General features: G+C 41.3%; 2 protein-coding genes across 3 annotated transcripts in view; one reads left to right on the top strand and one right to left on the bottom strand.

Moving 5' to 3' along the window:
• DAW1 (dynein assembly factor with WD repeats 1) overlaps nucleotides 1-3040 on the top strand; it is a 34433-nt gene extending 31393 nt beyond the window's left edge. Inside the window, exon 13 of the mRNA XM_069973929.1 lies at nucleotides 2737-3040. Within this exon, the coding sequence (XP_069830030.1) occupies nucleotides 2737-2771 (35 nt within the window). The 3' untranslated portion in view covers nucleotides 2772-3040. The remainder of the gene's footprint in view (nucleotides 1-2736) is intronic.
• A 6276-nt stretch (nucleotides 3041-9316) lies between these two features.
• SPHKAP (SPHK1 interactor, AKAP domain containing) overlaps nucleotides 9317-17819 on the bottom strand; it is a 167354-nt gene continuing 158851 nt past the window's right edge. For both annotated transcript variants that reach the window (XM_069975571.1, XM_069975572.1), the window contains 5 exons: nucleotides 16032-16208; nucleotides 14816-14905; nucleotides 12864-12910; nucleotides 11780-11964; nucleotides 9317-10963 (listed from right to left, as the gene is read on the bottom strand). In XM_069975571.1, coding sequence (XP_069831672.1) covers nucleotides 10820-10963; nucleotides 11780-11964; nucleotides 12864-12910; nucleotides 14816-14905; nucleotides 16032-16208 — 643 coding nt within the window. In that variant the 3' untranslated portion in view covers nucleotides 9317-10819. The remainder of the gene's footprint in view (nucleotides 10964-11779; nucleotides 11965-12863; nucleotides 12911-14815; nucleotides 14906-16031; nucleotides 16209-17819) is intronic.

Below are 17819 nucleotides of genomic sequence, written 5' to 3'. Positions count from 1 at the left end.
GATTGGCTGAGCAGCCAGTCCATCAGCCGGGACAGGCCTTTTTCCACGAGTCGTGGGGGAAAATGCCTTCCGGCGGGGGTCCCGGGGCCGGTCCTGCCGCTCACCGTGGGCAGAGGGAGAGGAAAGTTCATACTCCTGCCCCTGCCGGCTGCAAGTTTTTAAAACGTCACCTTTAAATATGGTAAAGGGTTAAATAAGGTTCAAGGGTGAAGTTTTTTTTAAATAAACAAGCTAAACTCAAGCACAAGGGGGCACAACCTGAGAATAGTGAGGAGGAACAGAAGCATTTTGGGAAAATATTATTGCCCTTACATCCAGTCAGCAGCAAAATAGTGGGTATTTATCCGCCCAGAGGACTGGTGGGACAGATGGATGCGTTTTTGCTGTGCGTTTAACGGATCTGTTTAATGGAAAAACTGTTTTGGTCAGTTTTTTTATGCGTTTTGAACCATTTTTATCATGGAAGTTTATAGAAAACAGATGTACACAAATGCATTTTCATTTTTTTTTTATCAGTTTTTTTTTTTTTTCATTAACCTGATCCGTTAAATGGAGGGCAAAAATACAGTGTGAACCCAGCCTTACACATACTGAAAGAAGACCCTCTAAACTCTACAGACTTGTGATTTTTTTACTGACATAGGACAGGGGGATGTTACAGAATGTCTGTCCTAGGATAAATATATCTTGCTTCCTATACATTAAAAAGCCCCTTCCATTATCTATTAGTAATTCTGCTAACAGTATTAAACTTCAGTCTGTGCAGCTTTGTATATATGTTTCCTTCCGGACAAGGTCCTTCTTAGGTTCCTTCTACTCCTAACATCAAACAGGTCATCTCCCTTCCACTTGTTTCCAAAGATGAAGCCTCTCAAGATCAGATGGATTTCTTAAGGCCCTATGAAAGATGTCATCTGATCGTTGTAGTCGTTTGTTTTTCAACACGTTGAAAGACAAACAACTCATATAGCAACAATCTGCTGCCGTCTCTCCGTTGAATAGGAGCGGTGGCAGCAGACTGCTGCTATATGCTATGGGCTGCCTGGACGATCAAGCGATCACCCGGGCAGCCTTCCCGCACCTCTCTGCGCCCCCCGGCTCTCACCCACTCGCTGCCGACGAGCGAAGTAGCGACGGCAGCAAGCGCGGAACGAGGAGCAAACGAGCGCTGACAGCGCCCTGTGTAATACGGGCTTTAGACCTGACCTTCTGTCTACGAACATATCTCCTACTTATCTGTATCTTAAAAAGTACAGGTTTCCCTTTCCAGGCTGTAAAGCTTCCAAAACCTATGTATACAACCTATGTATGCAGCCCATTTCTTAAGGCCCTATGAAAGATGTCATCTGATCGTTGTAGTCGTTTGTTTTTCAACACGTTGAAAGACAAACGACTCATATAGCAACAATCTGCTGCCGTCTCTCCATTGAATAGGAGCGGTAGCAGCAGACTGCTGCTATATGCTATGGGCTGCCTGGACGATCAAGCGATCATCCGGGCAGCAACAATCTGCAACAATCTGCTGCCGTCTCTCCGCTGAATAGGAGCGGTGGCAGCAGACTGCTGCTATATGCTATGGTCTGCCTGGACGATCAAGCGATCACCCGGGCAGCCTTCCCGCACCTCTCTGCGCCCCCCGGCTCTCACCCACTCGCTGCCGACGAGCGAAGTAGCGACGGCAGCAAGCGCGGAACGAGGAGCAAACGAGCGCTGACAGCGCCCTGTGTAATACGGGCTTTAGACCTGACCTTCTGTCTACGAACATATCTCCTACTTATCTGTATCTTAAAAAGTACAGGTTTCCCTTTCCAGGCTGTAAAGCTTCCAAAACCTATGTATACAACCTATGTATGCAGCCCATTTCTTAAGGCCCTATGAAAGATGTCATCTGATCGTTGTAGTCGTTTGTTTTTCAACACGTTGAAAGACAAACGACTCATATAGCAACAATCTGCTGCCGTCTCTCCGTTGAATAGGAGCGGTAGCAGCAGACTGCTGCTATATGCTATGGGCTGCCTGGACGATCAAGCGATCATCCGGGCAGCAACAATCTGCAACAATCTGCTGCCGTCTCTCCGCTGAATAGGAGCGGTGGCAGCAGACTGCTGCTATATGCTATGGTCTGCCTGGACGATCAAGCGATCACCCGGGCAGCCTTCCCGCACCTCTCTGCGCCCCCCGGCTCTCACCCACTCGCTGCCGACGAGCGAAGTAGCGGCGGCAGCAAGTGCGGAACGAGAAGCAAACGAGTGCTGACAGCGCCCTGTGTAATATGGGCTTTAGACCTGACCTTCTGTCTACGAACATATCTCCTACTTATCTGCATCTTAAAAAGTACAGGTTTCCCTTTCAAGGCTGTAAAGCTTCCAAAACCTATGTATACAACCTATGTATGCAGCCCATTTTACCAGGGCTCTTTTTACTTCTGAGGATGAACGCTTCTTAGATTCTATAGAACGTATTAGTACAACAACTTCATGGTAAACTTAAAATACATGATAGTCATGATAGTTAGAAATCTTCCTTTGGAAGGTCTGCTCTAAGTTCTGTACAGTAGAGCCATCTCTACAGGAATCTTCATGCTTTGTGCTGCTGATAGGACATAAGGGAAGTTCATGAATGTAAATCTGTCTTCCCTTAGTCCTTTTAGCAGAACAAGACCCCCCCCCCTTTTTTCCTAGTCAGTCTGTACTTGTTGTTGCTAGTTGCTATTTTTTCTATTGCTTTGTGTTACAGGGAGCAAGGACAACACGTGCAGAATATGGCGTTAGTCCATCATTCATTCCATGCAGACCTTAATGGATTATAGAATGGAGTAGCCAAATGTGATGGACATAAGGGATGTCACACTAATCGACTGGTAGTCACAACCACTGTCCTCTCTGTCACGGACATCTCACATACCTTCACAAAGTGTTTCAATCATTAGATTCTGTTCATAGATTGTATGTCTTGTTTGCTTATTGAAATGACTTTTTTTTTTTTTTAGTTCTGTTTTCTACATTGACATTGTGACTTTACATAGTACACTGTTTTATTTATTAGGAATAATAAACGTTTTTTCAAGAAATCATTAGTGTTTGATCTTATCTCCTAGCTAAAAAATATCACGCAAAGTATGCTTTTAGCAAAAAATGTTGTATTCTTAGGCTATGTTCACACTACGTAAAAATACAGCCGTTGTTGCCTTTGGCAACAACGGCCGTACTTTGTACGGTGTGGAACTGCCTTTTCTTGTATGGGATCCCGGCCGGAGTGTAGACACATCGTATATGCTCCAGCCCGGATCCCGCACGGGGTCGCAAATAACTGACATGTCAGTTTTCTGCGGCCGCAATTCAGTGATTTGCGGCTGCGGAAAGGCCTGTCAATTCACACAATGAAGCGAGCGGCTCTGGCCGCTTGCTTCATTGTGTGCTATGTGAAGTTCTGATGCGGGCGCACCCTCATGCGCCCGCATCAGAACCCTGCGGCCGGATTGATCATCCAGCCAGTACTTAAGTACCGGCTGGGATGATCCGGGCAGAGACTGGCCGTTCCGTGTCACGGAACAGCCAGTCTCATAGGTAGTGTGAACATAGCGTTTGGGTGCGTTTACACATACAAGATCTGCAGCAGATTTTATGATGCAAATTAGAAGTTGCAGATTCAAAGCAAATCAAATCTGCTGCAGATCCTGTATGTGTGAACACACTCTTAATAGAACTATATAAAAGTGCTATGCCATACTGCCAGTTATCCTTACACAAAGAAATATGAAGGGTCTGGGGTCAGCTGTCGGCTATATGGAGTAGCCTAATGGTTTAATTTATTATTATTATTAATAATTTTATTTTATGCTTTTTGCCGTTCCTGCCTTCCATAGTGTTCATGCGCAGGTGACCTTTATACGCCATCATCCATTCTTTGCCTAATATTCTATTTACAGGGAGATAATCCTAGAAGGCAGTGACATGGTTAATATACAGCCTGATTTCACAATAAAGGCCATGCACCGCTGCTCACACTTCCGCTCATTACTAAATGATGGCGTTTATTCATGCAAACAGACTTACAATACAAGTAATCAAAATTGTGATAGACCAGTCAGTTGGAACATTTGTGGAGGCTGGCCTGGTCTCGTCCTTTGTAGAGGTCTTTCCATACCATTAGCATTCATATTTGCCTTCCAGCACAAGACGAGACGCATCTTAGAATAAGCGGGCACAACCTGTGGCTTTCCAGCTGTTTAACGGCATTCATCATAAGAGACACAATATGGATGGTAATAGCCTTACATCAAAGCCGTCATTATCTTCAGAGGCAGGATAACAGGATTCAGGAAATGCAGCAATAGTCATTGACCCCTGGAATATATATATATATATATATATATATATATATATATATATATATATATATAAAACTGAGGAGGCCTCCATGGAAAGTACCATAACTCACAAGTATTTGCCATCTTACATTTCAGCAAAATTTATCCAGACTATAAGGGCAAGATTACACAGAGATAAATAGGAAAATGATAGTAGCACAATTTTGTTCCATTTCTTTGTGGAAGAACCTGTGCAGCATCGCCTCAACAGCGGAGCAGAATGGTTAGGATGGGAGTGCGATCTGGCCATGGCCGTGTGTATGCAGGCAGTGATCAAGCGATTAACCAAAATTTGTGCCGTTGATCTTATCTTTTGTGCTGACCATAAAATCATCATTTTTTTTCTCTCTCCCCCCAAACCCCCCCCCCCCCCCCCCCCCCACCAGAGAAGAAGAAAGAAAAAAGAAAAGGAAAAAAATAAACATAAAATCACTGTTAATCACTGTTAATCGCTTGCTAATCTTTCGGAGTACATACACATCGTTCATTCGTTATTACAATGTTTTGTATTCTACAATATACAAATGATCGTAATTGCGCTCGTAATTAACAACTATTATTTCATGTTTTATTGTGAATGATATCGGGTTGTTTGCAATCGTTTATCATTAAATTGGAGAAACAGAAAAATCGCTTTGTCTAATAGGATCCTAACTCTATGGAGCCTGTCTTCAGCAATAATATGGGATAAGAAGGATTAGCCAGGTGTTCCATCCAACTCACCATGATTGCACGGGGACACTGAGGGACACAGGGCACTGGGGGGACACTGAGCATCCCTCTGCCATCATCCTCTCCAGCAGTCACAGCCCGCACAGCTCTGGGAGTCGGGTCGTGACATCACCATTTTATCCAGGAAGTGAAGCCTTGATGCAGTAGTAAGTGCAGGGAAAAAGCACTTTATAAGCATTTCCTGTAATAAGTGTATATTGGTAATTTGTATAACTTTTGGGGGACAATACAATACAATAAAAATTTTCGCCTGACTTCCTTTAAACTGTCTTTCAACTTACAGTGGCACAGTAGAAAGGCTTTGCTGCCTTTAAAAACTAGTCTCCTACCCATAAGACAGTAGAGGGGTCTGACTGTGAGCACCCCAGATTACACTTACAAGCCATCTTGCAGTCATTGTAAACAGGGGAAGCTGCAGTGCCAGGAGACTTTTGGATTAAAGCCCATTAATAATGCAGTAAAGTTTGTTAGAGTAGTCCTCTTATTTTGAGTTTAGAAGTATGCTTCAGGTTATTGTCCTGCTCCATGATAAGATTTGAACTGATCACATGCTAGTCAGGAGGGGATGGCATGACATAAAGGGGTAACCCTGTAGGTTTATTATTCCCTGCATTATGTGTAACGCTCCCAATTTAGAAGCTATATAGCAGCTGTATACTTTGTCATTAGACAGCAGAAACATACAAACTTATTGTTGATACAGTCTGTTTAGCAATGGCAGCTATACCATATGAGCAACTGACCAGCTCTGTATACTATCCTGGTACTATGACAGGTTTCTTTCAAACAGTTGTCAGACTTCTCCTAGGATTTATACTGTAGTCTGCCGCAATGATCAAATATGCCACCGGCTCCTTACTAAAGATCTCTGTAAATGGAAAAAAAAATTGGTATTGGAGTTATAAAAGCATACAAACACACACCAGTAATTTACACAACATTTATTTGTTACTTCAGCATCATAAATAACACTCCACAAAGGATTTAGCAAAACCATGAAGATTCAGATCCCGTCATCTGTGAAATAGGCACAAATAATAGTAAAACCTTTAGCTGCCAGATCAGAGATGAGATGTCTTTTCATTTGTGGACCAGGAATGTACAGTATTATTACAGATGTGACTGGGGCTCTTTGGCCTCTGCAATGACCAAACACTGATGTCCGGGGGTTTATACATCTGTAAAAATGGGTTTATACAGGATACTTTTTACTTTCAGTACTTCTATGCATATCCATATATCAGTCTAAATGGACATTGTGTATACATAGTTGGACCTCTTTTAGGCCATGTTCACACACCTTCAAAATGACAGCCATTTTTATTGGATGGCTGTCATTTAACAACATATAAAGGCCATTTTCTTTTAATAACAAAGGCTATTATTATATGAATAACGGTGTTGTTATAAAATCCCTGTCGACCAATAAAAACAGCCGTCATTGTAACGGTATGTGAACATAACCTTAATTAAATACAGGTCTGTTGTTGGGAATGAATATATTTCCATTGACTGAACCCAACTTAAGTTCTATAGTGTTGCTAAAAGTGCACTGGACTGAACTGTCTAGCATTGTGCTGGGGTATTATATACACAGTAAGTACAGTAAACAACTATAGATAGGAAGGGGTATTGAGTGTGCTGTGTAAGCAAAAAGGAAAGAAACAGAAGTGAGGAAAGAGTTACACTAAGCACTGAACTGCTGCTGAATTAATAGAGAGGAAAGCCTTGATTTACCTTTCGGGGACAGTGAGGGTCCTCTGGATGCTCACAAATTGCATGTACACCATCCATTATCTCTGCCCTCACCTCCTGTGTTCCTTCTTGCTGTCACTGTTAATAAACATGTATTTCCCCTAACAATAGGCAGTGGACAGCAACTTGCAGGGAAAGAAAACACCTAGCCGCCAAGTTGTTTTTCTGGTAGAAGTAATTTGTAATGTTACAGATTACATAGGCTATCTCATGGAGGGAAGTTAAAATGACTTTGACCATTAAAACACAGAGTCCAGTATGGAAACATTACACAATTTCATCACTGTAGAAGGAGGGAGTTGCCTGTGTGTCCATGTCAGCATATGAGATACTAAGTAGGCAAAGAAGGCATAAGGCTGTGACTGTGGAAGTATCGTGTACAACACTGACATGGATAGTGGATATCAAGGAGGAGACTTCATATGCTGTGCTCGGATGCCATGATATGCCCCCAGTTACTAAAGGAAAATCCCTTCATTAATGTTACAACAAATAAAGTACTATGCAGAATAGAGAAGCCTTTATGCATATGTGTGTTTTATGAGGTTGGAGATGTGCTATAACCGGTTGTGTTTTGGGACGTGGACTATTATGTGGAAAGATTGATCACACTGATTTATTTCCCAATATGGGTACCGTCAATGTTAGTTATCTTTATTTCTGCATTTATCTGTAGGGGAAATGTGTCAGATTCTTCCAAACTTTCTTGCTTTAAAGAAGAAAATATGGCTTGTAAAGAAGAAGCCAGAATGGTACATATAAAACCAAATACGGAGGTGAAGAGTTTATATAGGTTACTGATGGTGAGATGCGTTATACTGAGAGAACATCTAACCATTAACAACATAGCATAAAGCTGGAACGGGATGAACCATAAGCCATTTCACTTACCACTGATTTAGCAAACATGATGGATTGTCATATCTGTACCGTAGGTCAATCTGCACAGCTCAGCTAATACAGTTACACATCGCAGTATATAGCTACATGGACGTCCTCACCGGTTTATAACATAGTAAAACTACACATGACGCTCACATTGTAAATCACTCTGACGTTTCCCAATATTCACTGCTCGGTTCCAATGACAACACTATATCTCACATATACAGAGGAAGTGTCTGGAGTAAACATTTTTTTTTTTTGTACCTGAAATTATTTTCTCTATGAAAACCACCATGATCCTACACACGAAGTATATAGGGGAGGAAAGATTGTTATAGTATCTCTATGTCCATATTCAGTATAGATATTATGTGAGCTTGTATTGAATGCACAACTGAAAAACATTGAAGAGGGTAGTTCAGATTAGACATGTCTGCTGTAATAATCCTCTTTTATGCCTCTGAGGTGTTTATGAATACAATGACAACTGGGTGTAACCAATTAGCGGTTGTCTCTCTTCACTGTCAGTGTCCAATTGGCCCTGACAGTATCAGACTGGGTCGGGTCACATGCCATTGATAAGTTAAATGGTAATTTCAATTTTAGGGAGTGCAAGTATTCACTTTCAGGGAACCCGGCGGCAGCTTTTTCAAAGTAAAGCTGCTAACAATGTGATGGAGGTAGTGTAAAGAGGACCTGTCACTACACTGTTTTACACTATCCAATCAGAGCTGACAGCATTAGACTGTGTAGAGACACGCCTCTAAAGCGTAACTGTCATTTCAGGGTCATTTTTCTGAAAACAATAAATATCTATAGTAGTAGCGATTTTAAGAAACTCTATAATAGGTTTTATTTAGCAAAAGAGTTTCCTTCTGTACTGAAAAAGCTGTTTTCCTAGCTCCCCCCTGACTTCAGAAGAAGCAGGATTTCTGTGTCCATTATGGTCTATGGAGAGGGGCTGAGAGGAGTGAGTGAGCACGGAGGAGTCCTGCACAGCACAACACCCTGCAATTGTCTCTCAGCAAGTTCCTAGATAATCACTGACCTTTCTGACCCCTGAATCCAGCGTTTTAGGTGCCCAAACAGTCTCCAAACAGCTGACCTTCATGTCTCTTCTTCCTGCTCACTTATCTCCTTGGCCCCTCCCCCCTCCATAGAACATAATGAACACAGCAGAACCCATCTTCACTGGCTTCTCTGTAATGAAGACGGATTTGCCTGATAATGAACAGATAAAAAGTGAGGGGGGGGAGGCTGGGAAATAGCTTTTTGAGTACAGAAAGAGGCTTTTTTGCCTAATAAAACCTATTATAGAGTTTCTTAAAATCGCCTATACTACTGTTTTCTGCAATAAAAAAAAAAATCTGACAGTTACACTTTAACTGGTAACACCCAGTTGGCTACAGAGCCATATAGGTGTCTAGTAAGATTACCATTGGAATGGTATGTCACAAAGCTATAAAAAAAATCATGTTCCAGAAGGAATTATTACGAGTATTCACTAAAATACACAGATCAGAAGTGGTGACAGATTCTCTTTGATGTCCATTCTTTACATGTGTACAAGTCATCACTGCATTCGCCTCTCCCCTCGCTACAAGCACAACAGCCCATCAGTCATTAGGCAGGAGGGCTGCTTGCAGCAGGGGGAGAATAGCGAGATTACTCCTTGACACCAAACTGCATACACACACAATACACATGTATACAATGGGTATTAAGTTACCGACATGATTCCGCCAACAGCTTCACTTTGAAAAAAGCTGCTGACAGGTCACCTTTAATAGACAAGTAAGGATTTGTTATTATTAGAGGACTTGGTAAAGTAAACATTTATGCTTGTAATTGACTTTAGGAGATCATTAAATCAGCATCTTAAAGTACTTGTTTCAATACAGTTCATTCATCTCTCAAGATGGAGAGAGCCTATGGTCGGTTGTGATGATCCTCTCTATAAAGAGAGCAAAGAAAGAAAAATCTGTACTTACATCCCTTACTACTCCACTGCTTTTATTCACATGAATCTTTAGTCCAGATGTGCAGAACTTCTGTGGTTGGGGATGCAATGTGTAATGGCCCAATCAGTGGCCACAGTGGTGTCCCGCCTTAGCCACTGATTGGCTGAGCAGGAAAATCCATATGCTGACCTAGATCATTGAAGTGCCACACTACAGGATCAGAGCTCTGTGAGAAGAGCCGTGATGGGTAAGTTAAGAACCACAGGATTCTTTTAGAAATTGTTTGAGCACAATTATTAAAATAAAATTACCCTGGAATACCCCTTCAAGCTAATAGTTCGGTATCATAAATGAAGCTGTGATATGTGCCATTTCTCTAGGTCACTTAAATCTGATAAGTTCAGTGCAAATAATAGTTCCTGCCAAGGTGGTTAGGCAATGGTTACAGGATGGATATGATGTACGCCTTATATTCTCCTATGCAGCTTTCTATGACCACAGAGCTCTCATCATGTGCCAGTGCTGTGGCATCAGCTTCTTTTTACAAATTTAAATGTTTAAAATTGATTTCAAGGGAGAAAATTCCCTTTAAAGATATGACGGGGAGTTATTTGAGAAGAGACATTTTAAGGGTGTACTTCCCCTTTAACACATGCCTTTAGTGACATATTAGAACTGATCCGGTATGCAGCCTAATAAATAGTGTAAAATATGGAAACACGTCATAAGGAGGAAATCATCTTGTGCCAAAATCGACAAATTTCTCCAGGTCCATCCAGCTATTGTGCTTTCCAGTACTGTACCAACATATACTGTATACCTCGTTCAGTGGTCATGTACTACAGGCTTCAAAATGCACGCAAAGTCCAAACAAACTGCGGTTTTAAACATTTCAACCATTATATACATACACAATTACATATGTATACTAGAAAAATATTAAGCATGGCCCACATGCCTAAAAAACTGTATCTATTACATTCTAAATTTACAATCTGTCAATCTTCTTCCAGTAACAGTATAAAATAAAATGGAGTCTGTTTGCGTTGTAACATAGGCTGGAGAGTCCAGATCATACTGAACCCTATGACTGTCCATGTAGTGGCTGTGAAGGACCCTATCCAAGTTCTAGGAGCCAGTCGAAAAAGCTCGGCGTATCCACCCTTCTCTGCTCTTGCACTTTGCAGTGAAGAATGAGGGCGCTGAATATATCCCCAACTTTCCAGGACTTAGCTTGGACGAGCTGTGTGACCTCCAGGAACTGGGGAAAAAAAAAATTGATTTAATTGCACATATATTTTAGATACTTTTATCTGTAATGTACCTGTAGACTTGGCTATACAATGTTTGTTCGCAATTTCACATACTTAAAAGGAACCAATTAGCACCATTGTTCTGAAATGGTTCCCTCCAGCACTGTATAGAGCTACTGTGCAGCTTGCAGCACGTACCAGCTCCGGCTGCAGCAGTAGCTTTAGTTTTGAAAGGCAGAGGCCACTAATGGGTCCCTCTGCCTGTCAATCATCCCAGCACTGTGCGCCGACAGGGTGAGAGCAGTGACTAGTCATGCCCAGATGACTAGTTGCCGTCCCTCTCCCTGACTCGCGCTTCAGAATAATATTTCTTTTTCTGCTTACTAACGCTAGTGCTGCAGCCGTGGCTGGTACGTGCCACAAGCTACACAGTAAAGGCCCTATTCCATGGAACGATTATCGGCCGTATTCAGACGATATCGGCTGTTACGGTCGATGATTGTCCCGTGCAATAGAAGGCAATGATCATAGTGGAAAATATCTCTTGTCGAGTCAGTGTGGTACATGGTCAGCCATTCATCTGGCTCCTAAAGCTGGCATATTAAATAATAGCTCATGTTTGTCAATGGTGTGGAAAAGTGTAAAAATGACATTGCAAGGGTGATAAAAAGGTTAAACAGTCTTGGACACCCTCCTGGATACTGTATCTAATATCTAATTCCAACATCTAATTGAATGAGGTTGATTTATCGAGCCTTTATGAATCCCTTTCCCTCCTCCTTGCTCTGCACATCCGTTTTATTAGAGGCGTGATCAGACACTACCTTCTGGATCCTGCTTTCCTGAGATTTTCTGAAGTAGACAGTGGGAATTCCCAGCTCTGATGCTGCGATCCACTGCAAAGCTATACGTAGTTCACAATCCGAGCAGTCTGTATCCAGGTCAATGTTTAAGACGGAGACATCACGCTGACAGCTGACAGTGCCGACTGACAACCCGGAGGTACATTCTGAGAACAGAAGCAATTACCGCCAGCTCCAGTTAGTGTTTAATTGAACAAGTTATGGTGCAAACATGTGACAGCGTTCTTTAACCAAGATAGAATGTAAAATATAATGAATGCTGACATGGATGTGACAGGTGACAGTGAACCATAAATAGAAACGTGGGCATACTTTAGTGCCAAGGCAATTTTAGCATCACAGATCGGCCTACCATGATTTTGTGGGGTACTCTTTTGCAGTGATTTATCATTCACTTAGTAATGAAGTTGGCCAGTGTCCTTATAGTGGCTCAGGGGGAGATTTATCAAACATGGTATAAAGTGAAACTGGCCCAGTTGCCCCTAGCAACCAATCAGATTCCACCTTTCATTTTTAAAAGAATCTGTGAAGAATTAAAGGTGCAATCTGATTGGTTGCTAGGGGCAACTAAGACAATTCTACTTTACACCAGTTTGATAAATCTCCCCCTATGTTTTTTTTTTTTTGCACCTTATTATGCTGTTAGGCCCAGTTCACACTGAGCAAAAATGGTGGAATTCTGCGGAGGAATCCGATTGCGCTCAGTGTCCTGGAGTATCTCTATGGGAAGGCACACACGTCTCCGCTCCCACCGCTCTCCGCATAAAAGAATAGACATGTCAATTCTTTGAGCGGAGAGGGGAAGAAGCAGAGGCGCGCATGCCCTCCCATTCAGACACTGCAGGACATTGAGCACGGCGGGATTCTGCGGCAAAGAGCTCCGCCGGGGAGTTCTGCTGTTTTTGCTCAGTGTGAACTGGACCTTACATCCCTAAAAATGATAATTTGCAAGATGGCTTAAAAACAGCTGATAAAAGTTTTAAAAAAGTTGAAGAATTCAAAAAGGTGGGCAATGTGGCCTTCAGGTGTGTGTACAGTAACTCACCATCTGGGTTTTCCTCCAAATCCTTGGTCACGGTCTTTTCTGGTTTTCTTAAGAAAAGAAAGATAGAGAAGTTATTGCAGCAATGCCAAGCTTACGAAACAAAGGCTTGCCTATTATTCTAGAAATAATAATACTCGGAATTGTATAGAGGTTGTAAGTAGTGTTGAGTGGGCCTGTCAAAATGTTCTGGTTCGGTAACATTCTCCGAACCTGAAAGCTGTGTATTTGATTCGCTGTGGCTGCAGAATGTGGATGCCGCCTTAGGGCTGCCAGTAATACATGGATACAGCCATAGGCCCCTAGGGTGGCATCCAACTTCTGCAGCCAGCAGTAATTAAAGGGTTTATCCAGCGAAAATCTTTTTCTTTCAAATCAACTGGTTTCAGAAAGTTATATAGATTTGTAATTTACTTCTATTTAAAAATCTCAAGTCATTCCATATTTATCAGCTGCTGTATGTCCTGCAGGAAATGTTGTTTTCTTTTCAGTCTGACACAGTGCTCTCTGCTGTCACCTCTGTCCGAGACAGGAACTGTCTAGACTCATCAGCAAATCCCCATAGAAAACCTTTCCTACTCTGGACAGTTCCTGTCTCGAACAGAGGTGGCAGCAGAGAGCATTGTGTCAGACTTAAAAGAAAACATTTCCTGCAGGACATACAGCAGCTGATAAGTATTGGAAGACTTGAGATTTTTAAATAGAAGTAAATTACAAATCTATATAACTTTCTAAAATCAGATGATCTGAAAGAAAAAGATTTTTGCTGGATAACCCCTTTAAATGGTGAGTGTTCTGGTTCACAGAATGTTGCCGAACCTGAACATTTTGACAGGTCTACTCGACACTAGGTGTAAGCATTATAGCACTGTATTGTACAGATTATAAAAGTATTATTGTATGCATTGTATTGTATAGATATTATAAATATTATGTATAGCATTGTACAGAGATTACAGGTTTTACTGTATAACACCCTATTGTATGAAAATGACTATTACTGTATTGTATAGAGAGTATAAATATTTATTATACTCCATTGTATAGAGAATGTAAATAGTATTGTATTACGATTATTAGTATGTGTGTATTGTACAGAGACAATAATAGTGCATTGTACGGTGAAGCCATATTAAAGGTATTGTATAAAGATTGCATTATTCTATCAAATAGAAATGACAAATATTGTATTTTATTGAGCTTGTATTATTTATTGTACTGTATATAGAGTATGGCATGGCAGTGTATACTCATTACTGTGTGCTATAAAGATTTCACTATTATACTATTGTATTGTGCAGAGATTACAAATATTATTGTATTTTATAGGGATTTACTGTAACTATTATACTATTGTATTTACTATAGATATTTTATTATTTTGTGTTGTGCTGAGATTATAAAGTGAGCAAACCTTCTGAAATTAATTTCAGATTTAGAACCAATTTAGATTTTGCCCAGCAAGTCTGAGGAGTTAAGCGGTGATGCATAACACTCAGACACTATACAGTAAGGATTACAATACTGTGTGGCATAGAGATTATAAATATTATTCTACTGTTCAGAGAGTATATGTAAATTACTATATTGTATTGAGATTCTAAGTATTTTACATAGTATTTTATATTATTGTTTTGTACAGGAGATGATGGTCTCGGCCAGGATCAGGCAGTGGGTGAGTATTTGTACACTACAAGTTAGGGGTATACAGACATCCAGCGTATTCTGCTCAGCAGTTCACTTAAAGCAAATCACAAATAATTTATTTTGGAAATATGAAATGAACTGATTAATCCTTGCTTTTTTAGGTATCCCACAGGAATACCCACTGATTGTATTCTATGCGGCTTTGACTACAACCACAGTCCTCACACAACAATCATTAGTCCTCAGTGAATAAGCAATAGGAATGGATATAACGCTACTAATAAACATAATATATAATATACACTTACATATCTGGTATCGTGCCAGGTGGGACAATCTCCAGGAACGCATCTAGATCTACGGCACCTATGCTGCTCCTCGTACTGCCATTACCATTACTGTAAGGAAGGAGCAGACACAGAAGGATTTATAGGACAATTGCTATTTTGGTTTATATCTAATTTGATTCTTCCAAAAATATATCTACTGCACTCCAAGGCAGAATAAACCTATTCAATGTCCCCGTCCTGGACTAAAGTTGTAAAATTGTCTCCCATGTGACAATAGCTGCTCTGGCTGTCACCAAGAATAGTCTATGGACACATTCCCAAGTCTGCTATGCCACCAGTTTATTTATGCAAGGACAATTTCTCAAAGCCGCCATAGATACATCATGGCTTAATTGTATTTTAACCCCTAGCTGCACCAGGACATTACTGAACGTCCTGGTGCCACTAGGGGAGTTCAGAGGGGGGGTCGTGCGATGGCCCAGCTCTGAACTGCTGCGATCCTGGGTGCTATATGCAGCCCGGGACCGCGGCTATTAGCGGGCACGGTCCAATCGCCGTGCCCACTAATTAAGTATTTAGATGCAGCTGTCAAAGTTGACAGCTGCATCTAAATGCTTGCTGTCCGCCTTCCCTGGTGGTCTAGTGGGGGGCTTCCCCCCCCCCCGCTACGCGATCATAGAGGGGTGATCCCTGCATCCTCACCCAGCCAGGGTCTGCGCCGTAATGGCAATGATCCCAGGTCGGCACTCTATTGCTTAGAGCAAAAGAGCACAGATCTCATGGATCTATGCAGTATATCTATACTGCATAGATCTCAATGAGAGATCACATCAGTGATACTAGATGTCCCGCAGTGGGACTTCTAGTATGTGTGTAAAAATAAAAAATAAAATGTTTTTTTTATTAATCCAAAATCCTCTCCCTTAATAAAAGTCAGAATCACCCCCCTTTCCCCATTTTATAAATACAAATAAATAAATAAACATATTTGGCATCGTGCGTAATCGCCTGAACTATTAAATCATCCCATTCCCGATCTCACATGGTAAATGGTGTAAACGTAAACAAATTTGTAAAAAATAAAGTGCAAAATTGGGTGTTTTTGGTCGCAGAGTATAGAGACTTATATTTTCAGGATGTTCCCTATGAGTTTTCAATGTTCTGTGTTATTCATGGTCATATATGGTCAGTGCAGCACAGAGATGCCGGATTGTGTATGATTGCCGCTTTGTACCTTGTGGATCGCTCACTCAGCTGTAGAAAGCTGCTGGTATCGTCCGGGTTCTCGTCATCGTTCACAAGCTGTGACCAGCTGCCTGTGCTGTCCTCACTGCTGCTCAGAGGTGTCGGGAGTTCAGGCCTTGGCTTCATTTCCGCAGACCTCTCTGTGCAATGCTTTGCCTGCCAAGACCTGGTGTGAAAATGTGAAAAACATGTTACAGATCTATGTAGACCCTTGGAGGGGGGGGGGTCAGCGCTTTCATCAGGAAACTGGTGTAAAAAAAGTCACACATTTTGCGCAATGCTTCCAAATGTTTGTGCAAAAACATTGCAAGTTTTTAAGCAAAGAAACAATTGCTCAAAAATTTGCACTTTATTAGTATCAGTGCTCACATCACACCATATAGAAGGATGCAGGATCGAGCATTTACCCCTAACTGGCTCAGGATTCCCATCTGAAACCACTGTCACCCCAAGCTATCCTTAAAGGCAGGGCCGATTCTAGCTTTTCTGCTGCCTGAGGCGAAAATTTAAATGGCGCCCCCCCCCCCCCCCCCACACACACACACAGACTTTTTGCGTCAGAGTACGGTGCTGTAGACCCCGCTATGCAGACCATGCCCCTCCCCAAATAGCTCTCCCACCCAGTAAAGGGAGCTCTTACACCAAAGCAATGCTCTTACACTAAGTCACCATTTTGAAAAACTGTGAGCTCTTAAACCAAAACTCTCTTAAACCAAGTTACTCTTAAACCAAGTTACTCTTAAACCGAGGTACCACTGTATATCAGCAGTAAATATACCAAATGGATAACCACACCACAGCAGTGAATATACCGCACAGATACATATACAGCAGCTATGAATATACTTCTGCACACATTCATATATACTATCAGTGAGTATTTTCAATGCATTACCATATACCAGCAGTGTATACTGTACAGATACATAAAGGCAGTGAATATACCAAATGTATGCATATATCTTTATACTAGCAGTGAATATACAAAACACATCTATACATATCGGCAATGAATCTACCGCACATATACTGTATATACCAACAGTAAATATACGAAATGCATAACAATATACTAGCAATAATTATACTTAATGCATAACCATATACCGGCAGTGAATATACAAAATGCATAACCATATATCAGCAGTGCACACCACACAGATACATATATACCGCAAGCATACATATATAACAGCAACAAATGCATTCATATATACCAGTGATGAATATATTGTATGCATTGATATATACCACAGCAGTGAATATAACCATGTGGTACATGGTTATATTCACCAAGTGCGAATTCATTGTGCTGGCTACAGGGCACAGCTCTATGAGGTTTGCTGTACTTCTGCTGAATGCCTGAAAGAGCAGAAGGTGGCACCAGATTTTGACACACAGCCTGGATTGTCTGCCAAAATCTACTGGTGTTGCAAATCGTCGCATTTGTCCATTTACACAGAAAGATTATCTGAAGATTTGAAGCCAAAGCCAGGAATGGATTTGAAAAGAGGAGAAATCTCGTACTTTCCTTTATGACCTGATCTCTGTTTATAATCTGTTCCTGGCTTTGGCTTCAAATCTTTGGCAGATAATCTTTCTGTGTAAATGGACCCTTAGGGACTGAAAGGTGGACCAAGGGCAGGTAAGTATCATTTTATTTTGTTTGTATTTTTTATACTTTCATTCTGGACTACTTCATATAGAAGATTCTTACTTTTAATAAAAGGGTCAACAAGGGCTCTTGGGGTATTTTATTTCAATAAAGAGCTTTGTT

The sequence above is a fragment of the Dendropsophus ebraccatus genome, chromosome 6 (assembly GCF_027789765.1).
Source record: "Dendropsophus ebraccatus isolate aDenEbr1 chromosome 6, aDenEbr1.pat, whole genome shotgun sequence".
NCBI classification, from domain to species: domain Eukaryota; kingdom Metazoa; phylum Chordata; class Amphibia; order Anura; family Hylidae; genus Dendropsophus; species Dendropsophus ebraccatus.
The sequence above is the reverse complement of the archived record's forward strand: the minus strand, read 5'-3'. Positions and strand labels throughout refer to the sequence as shown.